Here is a 26,472-nt window from a genome sequence, read left to right on the forward strand (position 1 = left end):
ACTTGTACATCACTTGACGCTTTCCCACTTACCTTAATCTCACATATTTTCTGCGTCTCAGCATTCTGTAAATGAGACTTTTGTCAACTATATTGTTCCAAAAAACAGCAATTTCATCTATAGGTTCTTTCTCGTGTAACAAATAAATCAATAGATCATCTTCCAAACTGCTTATTAGCAAAATGACCCACCTGGATGTCAGAATTACTCTAGTTGTCCAAATCACATTCCTTGTGTTGTACGGTGCTAGCATATGCACATTCAACAAAAATGAAGGTTACCCCCAAAAAAGGGGCACAGAAAACTACAAAATAAAAACTCCACGGCCACTGCACACCAGTTGCCAATGGATCCAATAGTGTCCAGGATGGAAGAAAAATAATCAAAGCCAAGACGTAGAAGTAATCCAAAAACACGAAATAACATTTTAAATGTTTTTAGGTATTTTCTGTTTTTTTAACATGAGTTAATGGAATGTTCATTAACTAATTGATAGCAAAGGCTCATTGGTTGTTTGTTTATGTTAATTGTTAATTGCTTACAGATTCTAGTATATAATTGAGGGATGTTGTAATGGTTATTTGACTCTGATGATGCCTTGTAAGGTGAAAGCGCTAAGTCTGTCATTAAATATTTCGTGTTTTTGGATTACTTCTACGTCTTGGCTTTGATTATTTTTCTTCCATCCTGGACACTATTGGATCCGTTGGCAACTGGTGTGCAGTGGCCGTGGAGTTTTTAATATGCACATTCAACACCTATTTTGCATAGCCCTTCTCCTCTGCTATGATTGTTTTAAAGCAGTACTGCTCCACCGCTCAAAAAGAACAGAGGAATTGCCATGGTGGTCTGGTGAAAGTACCACCTAGACTCTCCCTCGAAAGCAGGCAGCAAGTCTAGTGGAACTAATCTGGTCAGCAGACTGTAAAATTAAAAATAAAAATAAAATAAAAGGTAAGTATTTTGAAGCTGACATGGAACTCTTTTTTTGTCTCTGAAGTTGACATAGACAAAATTGTGTATATTATGAATGAGTCTTTATATAGTGATATATTTTTGTTCTGCATCATGCTTTTAATAGTGTAATGACACTTCATTAAATTTTTTAATCAGTTTTCTTTTCTGCATTGCTCAGTTTTGATGTTTTTTTTCCTTTAGGCTGAGAGAATAATGGAAGCAGTTGAGCTTTACAGAGACGAGACCAAGAAACTAGAAGAACATAAAGCAGCTTGTGAGATGGCTGAGAAGGAGGTAATAACACATTTTTTATGTTGAGTCAGCAGAAATGCTTATAGTGTGACATTTCTGTGTGTGTCTGTGTATGTGTATATATATATATATATATATATATATATATATATATATATATATATATATATATATATAAAATATGTATGTGTGTGTCTGAGAGAGAAGATAAACCCAGATATTAGTTGCTATAAGGGGATTTGCATAACTGGAAAATAACCATATCACAGAATCTATAGCATGATCTTTACAACTGAGTCTACTGACTAGTTGCTGTTGTTTTCATTGAGAAATCACATGAACTTAATTTTTAGTGATCCCGTACTTAGTAATATGTGTGTGTGCGTGTTGCTGCCCATAGTTATTTGCATGTGTTCTTCCTTTCCATATCATACTGTACCTGTTGAGAACACATTGGCTTAACATTCTCAGAACTGTGAAAGCATACCCAGTCAGAGTGCACATGTTGTGTAAGTAGCATAATGTTATGTGAAATTAAAAAAAATATTAAGCAGTTCTTGTCAGAGGTGTGGGCTTGCCCTCCCTTATCAGGTAACATAACACAAGTATATATAATGATTGAGTATTCAGTAAGTCATAATGGGTCTTTATTGATTATCTAATAAAGCTGAGGTAAGCTACAGTTTTCATTTCTGTATGTAATCCTTTTTGTTTTCTTCTCATTCATTCTTATTTGAACAGTCATGTGTGTCTTTGTTTTTTTGGTCATACTTGTGACGCCCCATCACTGGCCCTGCAATCAAGGAGCCTCAATCCTCACCACTGGCAACAGTGGGGGACTTGTACATTAGGATGGTGACAAGTACACACACAGTAAACTGCAATTTCCCTTAAGTGCACATAGAGACCACAGTCAGTCTGGGGCTGGTTTCTTCCTCTTTCTCCAGATACCCAATAAGATTCATAACTGGCACAGCTATAGAGTTGAGGTCCCAGCTGCGTGGCCAAGCCAAGACCTCTAGCACCCTGTCTGTCCAACCAGTGTTTCATGTCCCTGCCCAAATAGCTCACACACACACACACACACACACACACACACACACACACACACACACACACACACACACACAGACACACACACACACACTTTTTGAGATTTGATTTGTACACACACACACAGCTGAGAAAGGCTGGCACAGGTTTATTAGCTATGCCCCCTTCTGCCCAGACTGTAAGGTAGCTTCCACTGCCATCAGCTAGTTCTTATCAGCTACTTTAAGGCTCTTAGCAAAGGGTGTCCAATATTGCAGTGTAATGTTATTAATCCAAATGTTATTTTGACCAAGAGCATGTCTATTAGGAGTGGCCTGCACAGTGTCACCAAATAGATATGCAAGTACTCTAAGAGCTTAAATATCTCTAGACAGACCAGCCACAATTGAAAGGTTTATATATATTTAATAATAAATAATAAAAGAACAACACAATATTAAATATGTATTCACAATGACTTCAGAGTTCAAAGTCACAGGAAATGTTTAAAATAACATTGCAGGACAGTCTCTGATAAATACAGAAAATATCTAAACTGATCTTTACTATATTCCTTACTGAATATAAAATAAATTACTGGACCCTAGTTAACTTACTTAGCAACAAGGCAAGACAGATGTGGTGAGTGGATGTTTCCAGCTGATGCTGCCAGGTCAAAGACAAAATACAAAATGCACAGTCTCTCCCTCAGAGAATTCTTAAATTAATATCCAATATTACTGCTGGGTTTCTGGCAGCATGGCATCACTTTTTGTCATCTGAGTTCAGTTCCCAAGCTCAAAAACACCACTGAGGTAGCATTTAGCATCTACCTGTGAAACTATATAAACAAAGGCTTTCCCTCAGATGTTTGCAGATCCTGGAAGTCCTAAAACAATAAAACACTTCTACATCTCAAGCCTAGTAATTGTCTCTCTTTCAAGGTAACACAGAGAGTCCCCTAGTGTAGACATTTTGTCTCCTGTTGACTGAAACTGAAAGATGACATCTCTTGTTTATGGCCCAGCATTAAAGTACTTCAATCTCAACTATTATTACATTTTGCAAGTTAATCTCCTGTGTTTCAGCCTCCCCTGTTAAACAGTTACAATAGTGTATAAAATATATCTTCGGCGAACATGTCTATACAGTATGACATACAGTTCTAACACATTTGTAACACAGGCATATGAATCATGTTGATATTCACAAATGACACAGCCACTTACAAAATTCCAGATAGCTGGGCTGGCAGTATCTCCTTTTGTTACATTTCTATATAAATCATATTAATGTTCACAAATGTCATATAATTATGTACAAAATTCCAGATAGCTGGGCTGGCAGTATTTCATTTTGTGACATTTCTCCTACCCCCAAAAACTCAGCTAGTTTTTCAAGTGACCCTTGAGAAACAGTGCTTGAGAGGGTTGCCCATCTGGGAATTCACTACCCCATACCCTCTCTTGAGATTCCAGCTGCCTTGGCATTGCTGACCCCAGTACAGTCCTGTCATATGCCTGCAACCCTAAGCTCCACCATAGTAGTTTGGGATTTGGCTGGCTGGCTCCCTGTAGCCATAAATGCCCCTTTGCAATACTTAGCACCAAGACCTCCCTATCATGGTAAGGTTTCATCATGTTAACATGATACAGTTTGTGCCCCTGCCTCCTGCCTAGCAGTTCTACCATGTAGTTAACATCACTGACCTTTCTTACCACCTTGAAGGGTATCTCCCAAGCTGCCTGCAGCTTGTTGTGTCTGACAGGAATGAGAACCATTACCTGCTGCCCTACAGCATACTCTCTAGCTGTAGCATTCCTGTCATACCAGATCTTTTTCTGCTGTTGTGCTTCTGCCGGGTTCTCTTGGGCCAAGCCCATGAGTTCCCTGAGCCTTGTTCTGAGGTTTAGGACATATGCCACAACAGACTCCTTGTAGGATTCACACACACTCTCCCACTCATCTCGAATCAGATCTAGAGTTCCTCTCACCCTATGCCCATACAGCAACTCGAAGGGTGAAAAACCTGTGGATTCCTGGGGCTCCTCTTAGTATGCAAACAATAGATGGGCAAATATTTGGCCCACTCCCTCTTAAACTGGTCTGCAAATGCCTGTAGCATGGTCTTGAGTGTAGAGTTTAACCTCTCAACCAGACCATTAGTCTGGGGATGGTAGTGGGTGGTCTTTAGGTGCTTCATCCCACAGTACTTCCACAGACAAGCCAGCAGGTCTGACATGAAATCGACACCTCTTGTCAGTCAGTATTTCTTTTGGGAAACCTACCCTGCTGAAAACCTCTAACAAAGCATTTGCCACCTTTTCTGCCCCAATGGAGGACAGTGACACTGCCTTAGGGTATCTGGTAGCATAATCCACTACCACTAGGATTTACTTCTTCCCTGCGGAACTTGGGATACTCAGAGACCCCACAATATCCATAGCTACCCTCTGAAATGGCTCCTCAGTCAGACATAGGCATCAAAGGAGCTTTCACTTTGTCTCCTGCCTTGCCTACCTTTTGGCACTGTTCACAGATCCTGCAGTACCCTGTTACATCTCTGGAAATCCCAGGCCAATAAAAGTTCTGCATACTACATCTATTTGTACACTTTATGCCCATATGACCTGCAAAGGGAATGTCATGGGCTATGGATAGAAGTGCAAAATGGTAGGCTCTGGGCAGTACCAACTGCTGTATTCTCTCACCCTCTAGCCCTCCCTCAGGGGTCCAGTCTGTGTACAGTAACCCTTTGTCCCAGTATACAGATTCCCCCTTCCCTTGAGAATCAGGTGCCTCACTAGCTACCTCCCTCAGGCCTTGTAATGTAGAGTCCGAGAGCTGAGCCTGTCTCAACTCTCTTTTTGTAACCCTTCCCAGCTCCCCTTCCACAGGAAGTCTTATATTCTCTGAGAGCGGTGCCTCACTGTCAGCATGGGTGCTACTACCCACCTCTGCCATTGCAGTCACTCTGTCCAAGGGAACATCAGTACCCACAAGCAGATGTGGCTCACCTTCAGTCTCATAGCTACAGGGTAGCTCCCTCTCTGAAGTAACCACCACACACACCAGTCCTGGCTTCAAGTCTGCAGTCTGTCTGGGTCCCCCCAGGCTACCAGACCCACATGCTTGTCTCGAAGCCTGACTGCATGTCACTGCATGCACGCAAGGTACTGCATTATCAAAATCATTCCCTATCAGAACATCAGCAGAGATCTCCTCAAACACACCTACTTGCTTGCTTCCTTTTGTACCCTCCCAGTCAAGGTGAACTCTCCCTAGAGGTGTTTGGATTGGGTCCCTCCTAAAGCTCTGACCGGAATAGACTGCCCAAGCAAGTAGTGCACCTCTTTAACCATTGCAGGCTTTGCAGTTGTTAGGTAAAAGGCTGTGTCTCCCTTAGCAGTGGCCTCTTTCCCATTTGCTAAGATAGGATATAACCTCTTGTGGCAGTTTGGTACCCTTGTCTCCAGACAACTCACTGCTGGCGTTCTGTCATTCTCACTTACTGGCTCTCCCACCTTTTGTTCCCCACCTTGCCTCCATGGGCATCTATATGCTGCATGGCGCCACTGGTTGCATTTAAAACATTTACCCTTGGTCCTGAATATGTACCTGGACTAGTGGCTTCCCCTGCTACTGGCGGACTCTGTCTGGGGTGGTTTAGGCTGCCCAGCATTGGTTCCCTTAGACTCATGAGCAACACTGGGTATCCCTTTCCTGTGCAGTGATGCCCTGCTTGCTAGGTGTAGGTCTCCCTTTTTCCCCAACTCATCTGCTGTGTTACATTCTCTATCTGCTAACCAGACTCTCGTGTCCTCAGGCAAAGTGCTAAGGGTTTGTTCCTTGACCAAAAGGTCTGCCAGCCCTTCAAAAGTGGTGACCTGACACCCACTCACCCATCTATAAAAATAAGTGTGTAACTCAGCAATATATTCACACAGACTTTTTCATCTGCTTTGTTTCTTTGCCCACAAAACAGGTGTTAACTTAAAACACTCTAAAAGACAATTTGTAACAGCATTATAATCTAAGCCATCAGTACCAGACAATTTAAAAGTGTCAGTTACAGCTTTACCATGCAGTAAGGGGGTCACGAACTGTACCCAGAGCCCTTAGTCAACATTATACTGTTTACATACCTTTTCAAATATATAAATGAAACTGTAAAAATTATCCCCCTCTGTAAATTGTGGAAAAATGTTACTGACCTTTGTTGCTTCTGGGGTGCAGTTACCCCCATGACCCTGGCGAATAGTCAGCATCTCCTCCTCATGTTGCCTCTACCTCTCATTCTCCTTATCTTCCAGATGTTGCAGTTTCTCATTTTCCTCAGCCTCCAGACATCTCAGTCTGTCTGCTGCTTCTATTTAATAAAATGATTGGTCTCCAGTTCAAGTCTCTTTAACTCCTGATGGATTTTAAAGTCCTATTTGGAAAGGTTGAACTGTCCAGTTTATGAGAGTTGTACATCTCCAAGGCCAGCCTGGTTGTCCTTATTGCTGGTCTGTGATGCAGTTGTGCCAAAGGCTGCAATAATTTCTGCTTTAGTCAGGTTGGTAATCACCAGTCGTTTAGCTTGGCACATCTCAGCCAACTGGCTGCTTGTCAGCTTGCCATACTCCTCTGCTGACATCCTTGCCTGCTCTCCCTGACTAACTAAGCTAACAAAAAAAAAACAAAACTATTGTGATATGAAACTCTGAATGTTCACTGTGTGGCTGACATGAGAGTACAGACACCTTTCTTAGTGACCATTATTCACAGGCTATAGGAATGCAATATCCACACCACTGAATCCTAATATGTAGATATCCCACCACGGTCAACCGTTTAATATGTGACACCCCACCACTGACCCAGCAATCGAGGAGCCTCAATCCTCACCACTGGCAACAGTGGGGGACATACACATTGGGAGGATGACAAGTACACACACAGTAAAGTGCAGTTAACCCTAAGAGCACACAAAGACCACAGTCAGTCTGGGGCTGATTTATCCCTCTTTCTCCAGATCCCCAATAAGACTCCCCATTGGCAGAGCTATAGAGTTGAGATCTCAGCTGAGTGGCCAAGCCAAGACCTCCAGCACCCTCTCTGTCCAACTAGTGCTTCATGTCCCTGCCCAAGCGCACACACACACACACTCTTTGAGATTTGATGTGTGTGTGTGTATATATATATATATATATATATATATATATATATATATATAGAAGCACTTTCTTTTTCTTCTTCTTCTTCTTTCGGCTGCTCCCGTTAGGGGCCGCCACAGTAGATCAACTGTTTCCATTTCTTCCTGTCCTCTGCATCTTGCTCTGTCACACCAACCACCTGCGTGTCCTCTCTCACCACATCCATAAACCTTATCTTAGGCCTTCCTCTTTTTCTGTTACCTGGCAGCTTCATCCTTAGCATCTTTTTCCCAATGTACTCTGCATCCCTCCTCAGCACATGTCCAAACCAACGTAATCTTGCCTCTCTGGCTTTGTCTCCAAACCTTCCAACCTGGGCTGACCCTCTAATATACTTATTCCTAATCCTGTCCATCCTCCTCAAATCCAGTGCAAATCTTAATATCTTCAGCTCTGCCACGTCAAGCTCTGACTCCTGCCTTTTTGTCAATGCCACTGTCTCCAACCCATATAACATAGCTGGTGTCAATATCCTCGTGTAGACCTTTCCTTTCACTCTTACTGGTACTCGTCTGTCACAAATCACTCCTGACACTCTTCTCCACCCACTCCATCCTACCTGTACTCTCTTCTTCACCTCTCTTCCACACTCACCATTACTCTGAACTGTTGATCCCAAGTACTTAAACTCATCCACCTTCGCCACCTCTACTCCCTGCATCCTCCCTCTCATTCACACACATATATTCTGTCTTAGTCCTGCTGACCTTCATTCCTCTTCTCTCTAGAGCATATCTCCACCTCTCCAGGGTCGCCTCCACCTGTTCCCTACTCTCACTACAAATCACAATGTCATCTGCAAACATCATAGTCCACGGGGACTCCTGTCTGATCTCGTCTGTCAACCCGTCCATCACCATTGCAAATAAGAAAGGGCTCAGAGCTGATCCTTGATGTAATCCCACCTCCACCTTAAACGCATCCGTCACTCCCACCGCAGACCTCACCACTGTCACACTACCCTCGTACATATCCTGTACCACTCATACATACTTCTCTGACACTCCCGACTTCCTCATACAATACCACAACTCCTCTCTAGGCACCCTGTCATATGTTTTCTCTAAATCCACAAAGACACAATGCAACTCCTTCTGACCTTCTCTGTACTTCTCCATCAACACTCTCAGAGCAAACACTGCATGTAGTGCTTTTTCCTGGCATGAAACCGTACTGCTGATCACTAATCATCACCTCCCTTCTTAACCTAGCTTCCACTACTCTTTCCCATAACTTCATGCTGTGACTGATCACTTGAATCCCTCTGTAGGTACTACAGCTCTGCACATCACCCTTATTCTTAAAAATCGGTACCAAAACACTTTTTCTCCATTCCTCAGGCATGCTCTCACTACTATCTCGAAATACTGAAATCTCGAATTTCATATCTTGAGACGAAAAAGTCGAAAGGGCAGTTGAGCAAAACTGCACCTGATTGAATTTGAAGTGTCGAATTCACGGTTGTGGTAGCGCAGTGTGTGGGATTTGCTGTGTTTGTAAGGTGCTGTGTATGGTTTGCCTGCCATTGTGTGGCTATATGTGGAGATTCAGGTAAGTGCTGTTTTTTTTAAGGGTTTTGGGTAGAGATTTGAGTGTATTTGAGTATGTTGGGAAGTTTTATGTGTAGGTTAGGGTAGGTTGGTAAGAGTGTGAGTGTGTAAGTGTTGAGAGTGGTGGTGTTTGTACGTATGTGGTGGTGTTTGTGCAAGGGGAATATAGAGTATGTAGTGGTGGGTTTAGTGTCTTTGTCTTTTTAGTGCGACCACGGACCTTGGAGTTAGTGTATATAAGTAGCAGGGGTGTGGGAGGCGCAGGTGGGTTTGCGCCCCTGCTTATATGTAGAGTATGTGTGTGTATTTGTGTTGTTGTGTTTGTGTGTCTTTTGTTGCTTTGTTGTAGTGTGGGGAGGAAGATATATGTATGTTTATGTAGTGGAAGGTGTATTTAAAAGTCGCTATTTTGAATTTCGCGCTTTTGGAGTTTCGATGTTGTGAATGTTTAGCTTTTTATTCTTGAGATACTGAAATTCGAGATTTCAGTATTTCAAGATTATAAAGTGAATCCGTATATATATATATATATATATATATATATGTATGTATGTATGTATATATATATATATATATATATATATATATATATATATATATATACACACACACACACACACACACACACACCTCTGAAAGGCTGGCACAGGTTTACTGGGTATGACTCCTTTTTTCCAGACTATAAGGTGGTTTCCACTGCCACCAGCCACTATCTATCAGCTACTTTAAGGCCCTTAGCATAGGGCAGGGGTCTGCAACCTTCACTATCAAGAGAGCCATTTTTGGCCCCTCTCCCACCAAATAGGTTTCGTGGCTCCAGATGAATTTTATCTGACCCCTAAAATGAAGATAATACAACATATAACATTTTATATATAGCTGTTATACTATATATAAAAGAAGTAAGTTTATAAGAGCAATATTTAAAATCCATCCCTGTTTTTGTTCCTTTGTTGGGATTTTTATTGGGATCGCTCAATCGCTCCGTGTGTGTGTGTGTGTGTGTGTGTGTGTGTGTGTGTGTGTGTGTGTGTGTGTGTGTGTGTGTGTGTGTGAGACTCATACCTCTCAATCTCTTGGAAGAAATCTGGACAAAGCCATAAATAATGGGAGAACAAAGGCCCAAAAATAGGGACACACTTTAAATATTGCTCTTGACAGAATAACAGGTTTTACATTTGCATGAATTTTCTGAAGGGTGTGAAGTCTGAAACTCAAATGTCTGTCTATATTTTCTGGCTTTAGCCCTCATTGATTTGCCAGACAACCACAATTTTATGAGAAACAGACCAAAATATGAGGCAAAAATCAGAACATTCTGCAAAAATCTGTACAGTTGCAAGGTAATTGTGTGTGTGTGTGTGTGTGTGTGTGTGTGTGTGTGTGTGTTTAAGTAAGTGTCGTGCGGCAGAGTGGCCATTATTTTTCAAAGCTACAGGGAGCTACTGCAGAAGGGTGGAATAGCCGCATGCGGCTCCAGAGCCACAGGTTGCAGACCCCTGGCATAGGGTGTCCAATCTTACTGTGTAATGTTACTATTAATCCAAATGTTTTTTTGGCCAAGACAAGGCTATTAGGAGTAGGCCTGCACAGTGTCACCAAATAGATATGCAAGTACTCTGAGCTGATATCTCTAGACAGACCAGTCCCAATTGAAAGGTTTAAATATATTTAATAAAATAATAAAACAATACTAAATATGTATTCGCAATGACTTCAGAGTTCAAAATCACAGGAAATATTTAAAACAACATTGCAGGACAGTCTCAAATAAATACAGAAAACATCTAAAGTAATCTTTACTATATTCCTTACTGAATGTAAAAGAAATTACTGGACCCTAGTTAACTAACTTACAGCAGGGGAAGACAGATGTGGTGAGTGGATGTTTCCAGCTGATGCTGCCAGGTCAAAGGCAAAAATACAGAATGCACAGTCTCTCTCTCTCAGAGACTTCTTAAATTAATATCAAATATTACTGCTGGGTAGCTGGCAGCTTGACATCACTTTTTGTCGTCTGACTTTAATTCCCAGGCTCAAAAACAACCATTGAGGTAGCATTTAGCATCCACCTGTGAAAATACATAAACAAAGGCTTTTCCTCAAATGTTTGCAGATCCTGAAGTCCTAAAACAATGAAACACTTCTACATCTCAAGCCTAGTAATTATCTCTCTTTCAAGGAAACACAGAGTGTCCCCTGGTGTAGTCATCCTGTCTCCTGTTGATTGAAATTGAAAGGCAACATCTCGTTTATAGCCCAGCAATAAAGTACTTCATTCTCACCTATTCTTAAGTTTTGCAAATTAATCTCCTGTGTTTCAGCCTTCCCTGTTAACCAATTACAATAGTGTATAAAAATATCTCCTCTGCACACGTTTGTACAAATGACATACAGTTCTAATACATTTGTAACGGAGGCATACAAATCATGTTGATATTCACAAATGACACAGAACCACTTACAAAATTCCAGATAGCTGGGCTGGCACTATTTCCTTTTGTGACACTTGTCTTAGTTCTTTGTCTTTTGGCCACCCACCCCTCCCCTTACTGTCATTGCTTGCAGTGTTGTTGTAACTTAAGCCGTAGATTGATTTGCATAATGTTGGATGCAGTTAATTGAATAATACAAATGCACAGGAAGTGAATCACCTTGTTAATTTCATCCACATGTGAACATGTTCTGAAACATTTTACATAGCCATTTTTTTTTATTTAAATAGTGATATGCATTTAAACTTATATGTACTGATATACAGAAATGCAGTTCTTCTGAATGTTATCCAGGGATAGGACTTCTGGTCATGGCACATGCAAACAGTTTGACATGCGCATTTCATTATTAGCAGAAGATGAATGAAACAAGTGTCATACCATGGGGCAGGGTCTCTCAGCTAAGAAAGCTTGGGTGGGGGAAGCTGCTAGTATGTAATTCTGGTGCCAGCAGACCTTATGGGGTTTAATTAACTACAGCTGTCTCTGGGAATTATTTGCCCCCTCTTTTTGTTTATAGTCACACAGGGTTACTATATTTTTTATTCGTGCCCCTTTATAGCTTTCGTTCAGATATTGCCTTTTTAGTTTTGAAGCTGTGTGCTTCCCTTACCAGTTTTTTCTGTTCTACAGAGGCACCAGAATGTGTTGGTTTAACAGCCTTAATACAAGTGCATTTTGAGGCCTGAGTTCAGACCTGACTGCTTCTTTTGGGTATAAATGTGCATGAATTCTTAATGGTACTGTGGCCTGCCTGTGGGCATAAATATTGTCATGGACTTGTGAGGAGAGTGTGGTAACTCATCTGGCCATGACATTTCACACCTTTTGAGGTTGAGCCATGGAGTAATGTTATCCATCACCAAACCCTAGCTATACCTTCCCTTCTGCTAGTCTGTTCCACTGTTGATGGATGAATGCTCCCTTAGTTCTGCCATTAAGCCCTCCCTCTGTGGAGTTAATTTTGGCCATTTAGATTACAGGGCATGGGTCATTGCCCCTTTATCCATAGATTCTAGCTCATCCCAACACTGTCTGTCTGTCTTTAGCTTGGCATGGTGATAGTGTGGTGCTTTTTTGACGTGGGGAGCAAGAGGTTATTTTCAGACCTTGTTTTTTTTCTTGTGGTCCGGCTCTGGTTGATTAAACATTTGCTTTGGGACTTTTCCAGGAAGTGATCTCCCACATCGCGGGGGCTCAAGACCCTTAAGATGAATAAGTAATGACCACAGTAGTAAGGTGGGGGGTCTATGTGAGTGTATATGACATGGCACAAGAAACCCCAAGGGATTGCCTGAAATACATTTCAGCACTTTCCATGCGTGTCACAAATGCAGGGAAGACCTTAATATTGAGCTGAATCCTACTTAAGTCAAAAATGTTGCTGACCTACAAGGCAGAAATTATTGATTTCAGCAAATGGGTAAATCATCATCTTCAACCCCCTTTTCCCCACTTTCTACATGGGGCTGGTTATTGTGTTCAACGGTCACCATTTTTCTCGATTCAGTGAGACTTACTTTCTTTGACAGTCATACCCGACTTCGTCTTCTCTCATACATTCATCTCTTTACTGCATGCTCTTGTTTCCTCTTGCTTCTTCCAGTCTGTGTCAAATCATCTTCACCAGATTGTCTTCTGCTTTTATGCCCATTTGCTCAAACCTCCATAATCTGTTCTTTTTGGCCCCATCTGCAATTAGAACTGTTTGTGCTTCTTTCCTGATGCCCTCATTTCTTCATTTGTCCCACAGCATGCATCCTGCCACCTATCTTGGGCAATTCATCTCCATCATTTCTAGCTTCTTCAGCTACTCTTCCTTCGCTACTCATATTTCTTCTGCCATACAGTAGTTCTGCTTACACTGCTGTTTTGTACACTTTACTTTTCAGCTTCTTTTGCATTTTTCTATCACACACTACCTGTTATCTAGGTTGCCCTTTTGAATGCATTTGTTGTATTCTGCTGTCTTGCAAGCAAATGTAGTATTAAGGAGTTAAAGTAGTACCAGTATTTACCTAAGCTGCTGTTGGGCATCATTGCTCATTTGCATGCTGGGGTGTGTGAAAATCATGTATAAAGGCAAATAATTATTTTGTTGGAAAACTTAATGAGTGCTTACTAGGCACAGTGGGGTGAAGGGCAGGAAGTGTAACAGTTATCAGTTTACTGTTTTCTGTTTCATTTTAATACTTCATAATTTGGAAAAAAAATTGTCTGCCATTTTTATGGAAAGGTGCGATCCAATCCACTTAAAAGTGGCTTGAAGCTTTGGGGTAACATCTGTTATACTGTCACTGGAGCCCCAAACACTAAGCCCTAAGGCAAGCAAACGTACTTCGCAAGATTCTCATCATAGGGGGACTTCATTGTAAGATATACTGATGCCCCTCTAACCAGGCTGAACAAGGTAGAGAAAACTGTTAGTTACTCATCTGGAGCCAGAATCTACCAAATCACAAGCACTCAAGTCATTGCACCACAGGTACCAGTATGATTCCATCATATTCCATGTAGGTGTAAATGACCAGAGATATACCTTCCCGGACTATATGAAGAGAGACATTATGGAGCTTTCATACTGTCTCAGGCTGGTGTGAGCCAAGCATTGAGCAAAATATTATCATCACCGTGGATGGTGCCGCAATATGAGCAAACAGTTATTGATTGACATCAGAAAGACAGACAGTTGTTGAATTTTTAGGGGATCTGATATTTTCGAATTGGGGGGGACATGGTTAACAGATTATGTTGCTTTGCCGGGGATGGTATGCACCTTTCCTTTCCCCTCCAGGCTTTCAAATACTGGCTATAACTTTATCCACCCCCCATAGTGCCTTTTTAGTCCGTGCCAATCCGACAAATCTACCAATATAGCAAAGTCAACTTAACTGAATCTCAAGTTCTTACTGCTGAATGCCAGGAGCCTAAGTAAAAAACTTCACTCCCTCCAAGCCCTCCTCACTCGAGAATATAGACATCTGTGTAGTTACTGAAACATGGTTTAAAGCAGCAGAGACTACCCAGGCAACACAAGGTTTCAGTGCCTTTCACACTTTTAGAACAGTAACTGGACAGACAATGGCTAAAGGTGGAGGTGTCTTAATATACATCAATGACAAGTATATTTCTTGGGTGGATGATGTGCTGGAGTCCCCCGCTTTGCAGATCACAGCAGTCAAAATCCGTGCCATATCTTAGCCTGGTGTAGGTCATCCTCCATGGCCCAATAAGCTTACAATGCATATTTAGAAATGTCTCATCCAACCTAACATCCTACTAATGGGAAACTTAGGAATTCTACACTGCCTCAAATATACAAACACCCTTGACCAAGTAGAGAATACCCCGCTAGAGGCACCAACATACCGGACCTTAATACTGCCCTGCCCCACGTCTTATCCTCCCTGTTAAGGTCTGGTCATATAAACCTATCTCCTGTAAAATCAGTGGTTTGTCAAAATTCAGTGCCCCTCCAAACCCCGGGTATACAGCAGCCTATGCTGAATTGTCCTTAGAAGCTCTGTACAACCATGTCAGTGACTGCACAGAGGCTGCTGTACCTACCAGAAGTAAACACAGACCTAGCCTCAGAAACAAACCACCCTGCTGGCATCCCAAATTAAACAGGATAAACAACAAAAGGAAAAAAAATTATGGCAAAAATTAGGAAGGGTAATCCCATAAAGATAAAAACTTTGTCGTCAAACTAAATCAGTAACTAATTAGGCCAAGCAAAGCCAGTGTTGAGGTTAATAACCTCCCAGAATGAAAGATAATCATAAGGCCTTCTTCAGCTATGTCAGAAACCTCAACGCAGCAGTGTGCTGAACTGGTGGTTAATGGTGTCATGTTCACCAAGCCCAACGATATAGTGAACCTGCTAGCAGACAAATTCATTTCCAACTTTACCCCACCCAACTCCCAAAAATACCCTCTAAACTAGGGAGCATGTTCTGGATGCACTTACTAAAGCCAAGAACACAGCCTCAGTGGGCCCCAGTAACATCCCAGGATGCCTCCTGAACAGTCTAAAATAATACTTTTCAGGACCCCTGGAGTCATTATTTAACTGTAGTCTTAAAACAGATTTTGTGCCACATGAACAAAGGACTATGGCAGTTATTCCTCTTCATAAGGGAGATGCTTCAACAGGTCCTGGAAACTGCAGACCCATTAGTCTGTTATTTGCAAAGCCATGGAAAGAATTATCATGGAAATTATCAACAAGGACATATGAGATTTCCAGTCGCTGGATCCATCCCAATTTGGCTTTGTTAAAGGAAGGTCATGCTTACTGAATCTTGTGGATTTCTTTGAACAGGTCACTAAAACAGTGGATGATGGGAAAACTGTGCATACTGCCTACCTAGATTTGAGTAAAGCATTTGATATAGTATCCCACTTGGGCATTGGCAACAAACCTGTGATACTAGGTATAAAACCCCTTTATAACACACTGGATAGATGGCTGACTCACTGATAGGACCTAGGATGTTAGAATCGTTGAGGCCACCTCCACAAAGAGGTTGGTCTCCAATGGAGTCCTCCATGGTGCTATGCTAGGCCCACTCCTCTTTGGCATCTACTTCTCAGATGTCAAAGCTGATGTCAGAGGCTTCTTACAAACTATTGGGAGCAGTCATTGAATCCCCTCAAGATGAACACCCTTCATGAAAGTCAAACACAAATGAACTATTGGTGTCAAAGCCTTGGCGTAAAACTCAGTACCAAGAAATGTATTATAATACCTTTTGGGAAGTCAGCTGTCATCAGTAAAACACCCCTAAAAGTTCATGTATTAGTCATGAATCTGGGAACTTGTGTAGATAGTAACCTAACCTTCAACCATCTGTGTCCAAGGTAGCAAGAAAAGCCTTCTATGTTGCTCAACTTATAAGCAAGGACATGGTATTTAGGTCCAGAGACGTCATCCTACCATCTGCACTCAGCCTTCATCAAACTCATCTTAGAGTATAATGCCACCTTTGGATTGTACCTGATCAAATACATGCAGCAACTGGAACACCAAAAAAAAGGTTCCTTACAAAAAGAATACAGGGAGTAAATAAAATGTCCTATGCTGATTGCCTCAAAGGTCTGATTCGCATCATAGGTAAATGCATCATCATAGGTTAGTACTAGGCTAAGTGCCATTGTGGGCCATTTTAAGCTTAGCCAGTTACCCCATGTGAGAATCAAACCCCGCACCTTGTGTCTGTAAGGTAAACACCTTAACCATTATGACAACCTCCCACCCCATACAGACTTTTGTGATGTAATTTTTGCCTGGTGTACAGTGCATCACTGGACCCTGTTTTGATGAACCTTTTGCACATCTGCAAAACAAGCAGCATCAGAAGTTTGAGATTAAAATACGTAAATTTTACTTGTGACATAAATAGGGCATGTTGGAGAAACAAATGTTTTTCAGAGAATTCTCATTCTCTGGAATAAGCTATCCATTTGAAGCAGAGTTCCTCCCTATCCCTATTTAAGGGCAACTTGGACCAGTGAATAGGTAATCAGAAAGTCACCCCTGATCTGATGCCTGTCTTTAATGGATGGAGGCAGGTAGTAAATCACCCCCTATATAAATCAAATTTTTGGGTCACATTTGGGTTGCACAACTATGCTTATAAGGGCCCTAGTGGTTGATAGTCTAGTATGCGCCTATGAGAAAATCATTAAAGCTGTAAGTCTTCTTTGGATTTTGTTTGCAGTACTCGCTTTGTGCTTGTGGTGGAAACTGCCAAAACCCGTACAGAAATACTTCTAGAAAACTGTTTTGGTGGGGGGATTCAGTGGTCCCTTATGGGACATCCTGCATCAGAAGGCAGTATTTTGTCCATGTGCTGTATTTGTGTGTGTGTGTGTGTGTGTGTGTGTGTGTGTGTGTGTGTGTGTGTGTGTGTGTGTGTGTGTGTGTGTGTATGTGTATGTGTGTGTGTGTGTGTGTGTGTGTGTTTTATATATATAGCAATGTGTGGAGGGCACAAACATTCTCCCCTGGTACTTGTACTACTTATACAATGCTGGGGGTTAAATGCAGTTCAGCAACAGCAAGGAGCAGATAACCCCAAATTCCCTTCTCCTTATACAGTTGTGTAATGCATGTCATTGACCACTCAGAACTCCCCAAATCTGACCATCTGTTTCTTGAGCCTGATTCAGACTCCAGTTCATTCAGGCAGACACATTTCTTTAAGTTTTAGCAGGCTGGTCATGTCTGTCTGTGTCTGTCTGTCTGTCTGTGTGTCTGTCTGTCTGTGTCTGTCTGTCTGTGTGTGTGTCTGTCTGTCTGTGTGTCTGTCTGTCTGTGTGTCTGTCTGTCTGTGTGTCTGTCTGTCTGTGTGTCTGTCTGTCTGTCTGTGTCTGTCTGTCTGTCTGTGTGTCTGTCTGTGTGTCTGTCTGTGTGTCTGTCTGTGTGTCTGTCTGTGTGTCTGTGTGTGTGTCTGTGTGTGTGTGTCTGTGTAGCAAATGATGGAAAGCAGGACTTTAACCAGTTCCTCATCCGTTATGATAGCCGGTCATTATATTAAGATTTTAAGATGTAGGCTTTGCCCAGCTCCCTGATCATTTCTCTCATTTCTTAATTTTGGTTGGATTTTGGTGGTAGTTGGCGTTGCTTTTTGGACAGGAGCTTTTCCTCATTGATAAGTTCTTGATTCACTGGATGTGGGGGGCAGAGAAGAACTGCAGTGCTATTGAACTTGAAGGCCAGTGTGTGGCAGGGCAGCTGATTCCTTGAATCAAGGAAGTCACTCATATTTTGTTACCACAGGTCATATTCCTTATTGTTTAGTGTGGGAATCACTACTCTAGAAGGTACCATATGACTGATAGATTGATTGATTTTTTTTTTAATTAATTAATTAGGGAAGGTGCTGTCTGATTACCAAGGAACAAGTACTTAAGACAGCCATCAGTTTAGGGTATAAAGTATTGTGCTTTATTTTAGAGGTGCTCTGGGATACAGGGGATAGTCTGGATGGTGATTATTGCTTTTCAGTGAGACATTATGACAGGAAATCAGGCCAAGTAGAGAAAACACTTCTGCCCTGTATTCCTTGCCATTTGCCGAGCACATGTCTGAGTGTTCCCAGGGCAGAAAATGTCATGTGGTAGTACAGGTATGGCAGAACATGCTCTGGTGAAAGTGAGGATTTTATGATTGTTGAATTTTAATTTGCTAACATAACAAAGTATTTGTTGTATATGAATGAGCCACACTGAGATTATGTTTTTATGCAGAATTGTTAGTATTATTGTGTTATTGTTAGTGCTGTATTATTTCTTTTGATATCTTAACAGACTGTTTTATTTATATATTTTTATTTCTTTTACAGATTCCTCTTCCTTCTGTGAATCCCATACTTCTGGCTTATGGCAATATATCAGTGAGTGCTGCAGATTTTACTATATTGAGCATCAGTTTGATTACAGTAGTTCACGCAACTAAAAGCATCAGGCTGCATTTGATTTACATATTTGTTCCTTTCTAAAATGCCAATAATTTTTTTACTTATATTAATTCATAAGCTTTCAAAATGTTGTGCGGTTTATAAAACTTATCAAACTTCTTGTCTTGCAGCCTTCTCAGTATGTTTTGCAAACATTTAAGAAAATAAAATCCAGGTAAGTCATTTTCATTAGCCACTACAGTGCCAATTGTTGCCTTTCACATATTCTGACATTATTGCTGCAATATATTGTACTTATTGTACTAGTAACTGGGAATATTTTTGGGGGAAGTGTAATGAGTCAGCAGATTTTAAAATTCCCAAAAGAGTGCTCTGGCAGAAATATTAGGTGAGCAAAAAGGTATAACTAAGGAAATGGTTCTTTTGAGCTTGGCCACAGGATCTGAATTGTCTAGACAGTATGGCTTTAAGTTTTTCTGGTGGCTGACAAAAAGCATTTACTAGAAAATAGAAATTCAATTCTGAACCAACTGTATTTGAAGTTTTGAATATCGTAAGAGATAAAAGAACTTGGAAGTAAGATCTTTAGAAAAGGGAAGGAGCAAATTACATAGAAATCTGGGAGGGTGGCCTAATGGTCGAGGTATTTGCCTTACAAACACAAGATGCAGGGTTTGAGTCTCACAAGGGATAATTGGCTAAGCTTACAATGGCTCGCAAGGGCAGTTAGCCAAGTACTAACCTATGAACTATGAACCTATGAACTATGAAATAAATGAAATTGTGGGAACAATGCGTATAGAATAATGTTCTGGTGGAGAAGTGAGGTTTAAGGGAAGGCAGGAATTGAACAATTTATGTAATTGTGGACTGATGATGGTTAAAAAAAAAAAAGAACGTGATGCATAGTATATGTAACTGGAGACATGTCAGTATGTTTTCTTTTATGTTGATGTATGTTTTTTTTAAGTGATAAAGTTTGAAGTGATAATTGAATAAATGTGTTACATGAGGATACTTGATTTCTAGGCTATTTTTCTTTGCCATCACTGCATTGTGTGCAGAATAATAAACCTGCTGCCCTGCATATCATTTGAAATGTATCACATCCAGAAACTTTTGTAATCCCATTACAACTTTATATCCAGTTCTGTAACAGTGCTTTCCCTTCCGCAGACTTCCTAACTGAGGTTCCATGCTTGGTACGTATTACATGCTCCTTTACTTCCCTTTTGAGGTTGTAAAGTTGCCATGCTGTTCTTTCTTCCTCTTCTGGATCATTACCTTGTCATGGTTATGGGGCTTTTGTGCATCTCTGTGAATCTGCATGAACTGTACCATGTAGGGACACCCCAGGTAGATGGGTCATAGCAGAGTCTCCAGACTAAATATCTTCCACTGAAGACGATCATGGCAATCCAGTCAAGTGTTTTTGCCAAGAAAACACGATGGATGAAATGATGCCATAAAATGAAATCATTGAATCTAAAGGTATTTGGCATATTCTTGGGGAAGAACAGAGGACAATTGTAAATAGTACTACAGGTATGATGCAAATGGATTAAAGTCAAGAGGACATCCTTTTTGCTGAAGTGTTAAGAGGTGAAGGTAAAATCCAGCATTGCAAGGAACCATGCAACATTGGGACTTGAAATGTAAGAACTATGAGCCAAGTTAAACTTATTTATTTACACTTCATTAACCAAGTTAATCTCAGTAGGCCAGTGGGCTCTTTTCAGGGGAGACCCAAGGTAGTAGTCGTATGGATTAGGGAACATTTGACCAGGGCACTGAGGAATTTCCTCAGTTCTTTTCAATAAGTGCTGTGAGATCTTTTACATCCACTATAGATACCACCAACTCAGGCAGATGGGTTGGGGCACCCAGGAGTGCAACCCTCCACTTATTTTGTACTGCACTGTCAGTACTGGAGAATTAATCCAAACACAGGCACAACCTTCTGATCTTCAGTCTTTTAGCACTAAAAGCAAGTGTACTACCTTTTGAATTGTGTGGGTAAGATGAGGGCAAGAATAATTGATAACATGTTGGCAGTTAATGAGCAAAAAGGAGCTGGAGTGGGTTATTTTACATCAGATAATCATCATCGTTTCTACTGCGGAAAAGAAGCTTACAGGAGAAATGGTGTAGCTCTTATAGTTAACAAGAAGATTTCACAATCTGTGTTCAGTTACAACCTAAAAAATGACAGAATGATCTCCAAGCAAACCATTTAACATGACAGTTATAAGTTTATGCTTCATATACAGATGCTGAAGAGGAGAAAGTTAACCGTTGTTATGAGAGTCTACACCTCCTAGATAATAACACCAATAAAAAAAGACAGTTTGCCACAGATGATTGGAATGTTAAAATTGTCAGTTTGTAGAACAACAAAATTGGGCAGGGCATAGGATACCAAGATGATTCACTGGTAATAATAGACAATGTCTTTCCAACAGCCAAAGGGAAGGCTAGTGCTGAAATCAGAATAACCTGCAGTCTGCAATGGAAGACCTACATGCAGCCCCCAAAAAAACACCTGGAGCGGTCTGTGGCTTACACAATCAGCTTCTTATCACGAAGTTTAGAATCAGTTAAAGAAAACAAAGAAATTGTCCATGGCAACTAAATATGATCTCAGTCATGTTCTGTAGGAGGTGAAGAATAGGTATCGGGGAATAGACCTGGTTGGTAGAGTGCCTGAAAAACTGTTTTCAGAAGCTTGTGATACTGTCCTGGAGAAGGCAAAAAATATTCCAGAAAAAGAAGAATGCAAAACAACTGTCTGTGGAGGTCTTGGAACTGGCTGAGGAAAGAAGGAAGGAGAGAAAAAAATGATGGCAGTAGGGGAAACTGTCAACTTGAATACAGAGTTTCACAGAATAGCAAGAAGAGAGATAAGGAGGCACAGTTAACATGAACATTGCAGAGAACTGGAAGAAGATAAGAGAATGGGAAGAGTAAGAGATGTTTTCAAGAAGACTGGGGATATTAAGGGATGCTGGCAAGTAAAACGGCCATGATAAAAAGCAAAGATGTAGGGATTTGCCCCGACCTTTTCCCAAAACTTCAAGAGAACTGATCTGCAGCACTGTGCTGAGAAGTTCTTCTGGAGTTTTCAAACTTAAACTCCATATAGTAACCAGGATATAGTATTTAATTTTGTTTACACTTGTGTTTTTGGTGATTTCTGTATTTCATTGCTTAGTTTATGAAATGTTTAACTTTTTTTTACACTTTGGATAAAGTTGCTATCTTTATGTCTTAAACGGTTACCTAGCTGTTAGTGTATCAGATTGCACCCACCCCTCTAGGTAATCAAAATAATGTCCTTGTATATCACTGTTGCAGTATTCTTCACAGTATGGATCTCTTGCCAAGGATAGCTCAACATCCAGTCCGTGTACCAAAGCCTTTAGATCTAGATCGTGTATGTACCATACGTCACACGTATGCTTCCCAAACAAGACGTAGGGCAGAAAGATGATGTATGGACGCAGATACCCCAAACTTCTTTGCCACCATTCCGAATGCCATCATCTCTCATTGGTTTGAATGCCCTTTTGCCATGCTGAATACCTAGCCATCAGGTAAGCACCCCATTAGGGTCTCTCTTCTTTTGCTTTTGGTGTTGTCCTCTTTTGGTTACCTAGAGTTAATGTCATCCAGGAAGGAAAAATGCCATTGTGGGAGGCAGATTCCCTATAAGGATCATCACAAACAGTGTCTTTTTTTGTTTGGGTGCTTGCCACGACTCTGTCATGTATCATTTGTAAGGCATTCGTTCCTAAGACTCCTGGAAGTCATTTGTCATCCCGGGCCATCTATCTTGAGAACAAGAGGCTTAAGCAGTTAGCACAGGGTAGTGTGGCAGAATCGTTTAAGCACGAGGTACTCTCATTAAGAAGGCCAAGAAGTCAAGGCTGGATCTGTTGGCTGTTCAGGATCCAATGGATGTTTATCCAGAAGCAGGTGACAGCTCTTTAGGCAATCCATTGTCTACTCCAGATTCCTCTGCTGCAACCCCATCAGAGGCCAGCATGGATCGTTCCTTTCGTACATCCTCTGAGGCTTTGCAGACCTCTGCTCCAGACATTGAGGGGGGACTGTGGTTGATTATCTGAGAGGGCCCAACAGGAATTAGACAGATTCTGGTCAGGGAAGAGGTTCTGGGTACTTTTGTTAAAACCAGTCAGGATTTGGAACCTTCAGTGTTTTAGTGCTGCCATCCCTACCAAGAAAAAACAGAAGATTAAGCATTCTGCTGGATGCCCTAAGGATTCTCAGAGGGAATGGTAGGAGTTTACCCAAGGCTTGTTTAATGCTCTTATGGCTTTGAAGCCTCCCCAAGGGATTTCTGTGCCTACACCCCTTTGGACTTCCAACTCCTTCCAAATGGCCTGGGGAAACGGATTCCTCAGGTGAGGTTTCATAATCTGATGAAGGGTCCCTGCCTTATTCTTCTTGGATGCATTTGCCTTTGGTTTATGGTTCTGATGAAGAGGAGCCCATCAGCCCTTGGTCTCCTTTTGAGGAATTGTCTTTTGGGGACATGATCTCTAGAATGATAGAATACTTTAAGTGGGATTATTCTCAGGTTTCTGATATCCAGAAAATGTGTTATGAGCTGCTCTGGGTGCACTTTCCTAAAGCTTCTGCAGTTCTTTTGTGTTGGCTGCTTTTTAGACATCTTTATAGCTGCTTCTAAGTTTCCTGATTCTCATCGCCCTGCTCCAATGCAACCTGACAAGTTCTGTAAGGTTTCTGAGGATTGGCAGTTCTTATTTAAGTGTGCTTCTGCTGACTCAGCTGTGGTGTCAGTCTGTTCTAACAAACCCGCTAAGATTTTGCCCTTTTCCAAGCTTCTGCTTTCTGTTTAAGGATAGTAGGGCAATGGAGAGGACTGAAGGCCTATACTGCTTCTAATTTGGCATTTCAGACTATCAGTTACCAGACCCACATGACCAGATATGTTCTGGATTTGATTCACCAGGCTTGTCAGGTTATTTCTGACCTCCATGATTCAGAAGTCAAATCCTCTGCTTTATCGATTTTGGACTGTACCTTTCAAGTGGATTGCCACTCTGTCAAAGTGCAGCCATGACGCTGCTAATGCCTCTTCCAGAGCTGCTGCCTTTGGATCTTTCATGAGGCATTGCTATTGGCTTTGTCTACAGTCTTCACCTCTTCACCTGAGGACATTAAGGCCAAGTTGCTGGATGCTTCTTTAGATACTAAAATTTCTTTGGGACTGCTGCTGCTGCTGAAATTTGCAAGTCTCTTCAAGAAAAAGGTAAAGTCTTGCAGGACCTTAAACATGTTTCATCTCTCCTACCCCTAAGTCCAGAGGAATTGTCCTGTTACGTCTGCTATTGTTCACAGGGAGCCTCATCAGGCCTCTAAAGACAAGAAGGGTGGTAGGCAAGCTCCTTCTGCTGCTATGACCCATAAGCCTCCTGTAGATCAGAGTGCAAAAGTGTGTATGCTATATCTTTAAGAAGCATTTGCAGCTGTATGTGCACGTATAAATTTCCGACACTTGCAATCCTTAGTGCCATTTTAAAGGAGCAGCCAGAGAGAGAGCATGCATGTTCGCAGTTGTTAGTCTGTATATGAGTTACTTAAGATGAGTTACTTAAGTTAAAGTCACTAAGCCTCTGTAGTGATGTGTTTGTATAAAATAAAGCTGCTTAAACAGAACCCATGAAGACTCTTCTATTGTGTCCTAGATAGGAGAGTAACACCTCCTTTGTCTGACAAGCCTGCTTCTCTTTAACATTTTGCTCTCCTATCCCTAGACCAGGTTCCCTTGTCCCTTCAGTTCTCCCTGTCTTCCAAACTGGCATCTCATCACATTGAATTCTTTGGTTCTGTCTGTCATCCATCAGGGTTACTTCGTGGTATGGAAGTCTTGCATTCCTTTTCAAGGTTTCCCCAACCTCCTCTGGAGAAGCTTCCTCATTTTTCAGAGGTTCTAAGGTCCTTGGTGGACCAAGGAACTAGTCAGTATGTCCCTCCTTCCCAAGTAGGAAAGGGATTTTACTCTAGAATGTTCCTGGTCGCTCAAAAGGAGGGCACTTGGAGACCTATTCTGGATCTCTCTTTACTCAATATCTTTCTCAAGGTTCCTTCTTTTTGGATGCTCGCTCTTCAAATATTCTTTCCTCTTGTACCACCCCAGGCTTTTCTGGTGTCCTTGGATCTGAAGAACGTTACCTTCATATTCCTATTCACCCTCTTTTCAGGAGGTTTTTACATTTCTCTGTTTCTTCCTCTCATTTAAAATTATCTTCTTTGCCATTGTCCTCTCTACTGCCCCAAGGGTATTCACAAATTGCCTAGCTCCCGTTATTGCCTTTTGCAAGCTGCAAGGCATTGAGATTTTTCCTTATTTACATGACATGTTGCTTTAGGCATCTTCTCCCAATTGCCTGTTACAGGATCTGGAGTAAACCTTTTCTCTCCTTCATAGGCTGGTGTTCACTGTCAACTTCCAATAGTCTGTCCTGACTCTCTCAGGATCATGTGTATCTGGGTTGCAGAATTCAGACAGTGCCATTGTTGGCCTCTCTTTCACCTGCAAAAGTTCTGTCCTTGACAACTTTCTTTGTTTCTTCTTCCTCTGCTTGCTTTTCCAGTCAGCATTTCTTCAAGCCCTGGGATTCATGGCCTCTTCTATTCCAATGTTTCTTCTTGCCAGACTGTACATGTGGAAGCTTCTCTGGTATCTTAAGCCAGTTTGGCTTCAGCATTGCCACCCTCTAGATTTCAAAATGCCTCTCCTTCCTTGTCTAAATGAGAATTTGAGTGGTGGTTTCAGCAACTTGCCCTCAACTCAGGCCTGCCATTTCAACCCCCATTTGGTTTCAGCAACTTGCCTTCAACTCAGGCCTGCCATTTCAACCCCCAGTTCCTTCTCAAGAACTATTCACTGACACTTCAGCCATGGGTGGGAGGTTTCCTGTCGTCCCCTGAAAGTTGAAGGTCTTTGGCACCTTCAACAGAAATCAGACCATATCAACATCAAAGAGATGAGAGGTCTAATTCTGGCCTTTCAAGCTTTTCATCCCATGCTCTCTTCAGGCCCTCTGAAGGTTTACACAGACAACATCAAAGTGATGTGGTATGTCAACAAGCAGGGAGGCACAAAGTCTTACTTTCTCTGCAAACTGGCTCTTCAGCCTGAGATCTGGCTCTTGGTTATCAGTTAATGCTTCGGGCACTGTATATTCCTTCAGAGCATTGTCTAGTGGCAGACTCTTTGAGTAAGTCCAAAATACAGGCTAATGGATGGAGGCTTTGCAGAGATGTGTTTCTGGACATAGTTCTTTGATGGCATATTCCTCAGATAGAAATCTCTGCCTCACCTCAGAGTAGGCATCTCCTTCTGTTCTAGAGTGCCATGACATCTGGCGTGGAAGCTGGACATCCTTTCTTTCCCCTTGGAAGGGGATGTTTCTCTATGCTGTCCTTCCCCTTCCTCTGCTTCCAAGAGTCCTGCAGAAGATTCATCTGGATGCCTCAAAAGTATTGTTAGTGACTCCCTTTTGACCAAGACAGC

At 41.6% G+C, this 26,472-nt stretch overlaps 1 protein-coding gene across 1 annotated transcript in view; it reads left to right on the forward strand.

Annotated features, from left to right (window-relative positions):
- The window catches only part of WDR3 (WD repeat domain 3), a gene marked incomplete at its 5' end in the record, with an annotated part of 1,037,507 nt that overhangs the window by 861,487 nt on the left and 149,548 nt on the right, over positions 1-26,472 (forward strand). The window contains 3 exon segments of the mRNA XM_044071482.1: positions 1,159-1,251; positions 18,834-18,884; positions 19,079-19,122. Coding sequence (XP_043927417.1) covers positions 1,159-1,251; positions 18,834-18,884; positions 19,079-19,122 — 188 coding nt within the window.

This window comes from Protopterus annectens, chromosome 5.part0, assembly GCF_019279795.1.
Source record: "Protopterus annectens isolate FY-2018-M chromosome 5.part0, PAN1.0, whole genome shotgun sequence".
Lineage (NCBI taxonomy): Eukaryota > Metazoa > Chordata > Ceratodontiformes > Protopteridae > Protopterus > Protopterus annectens.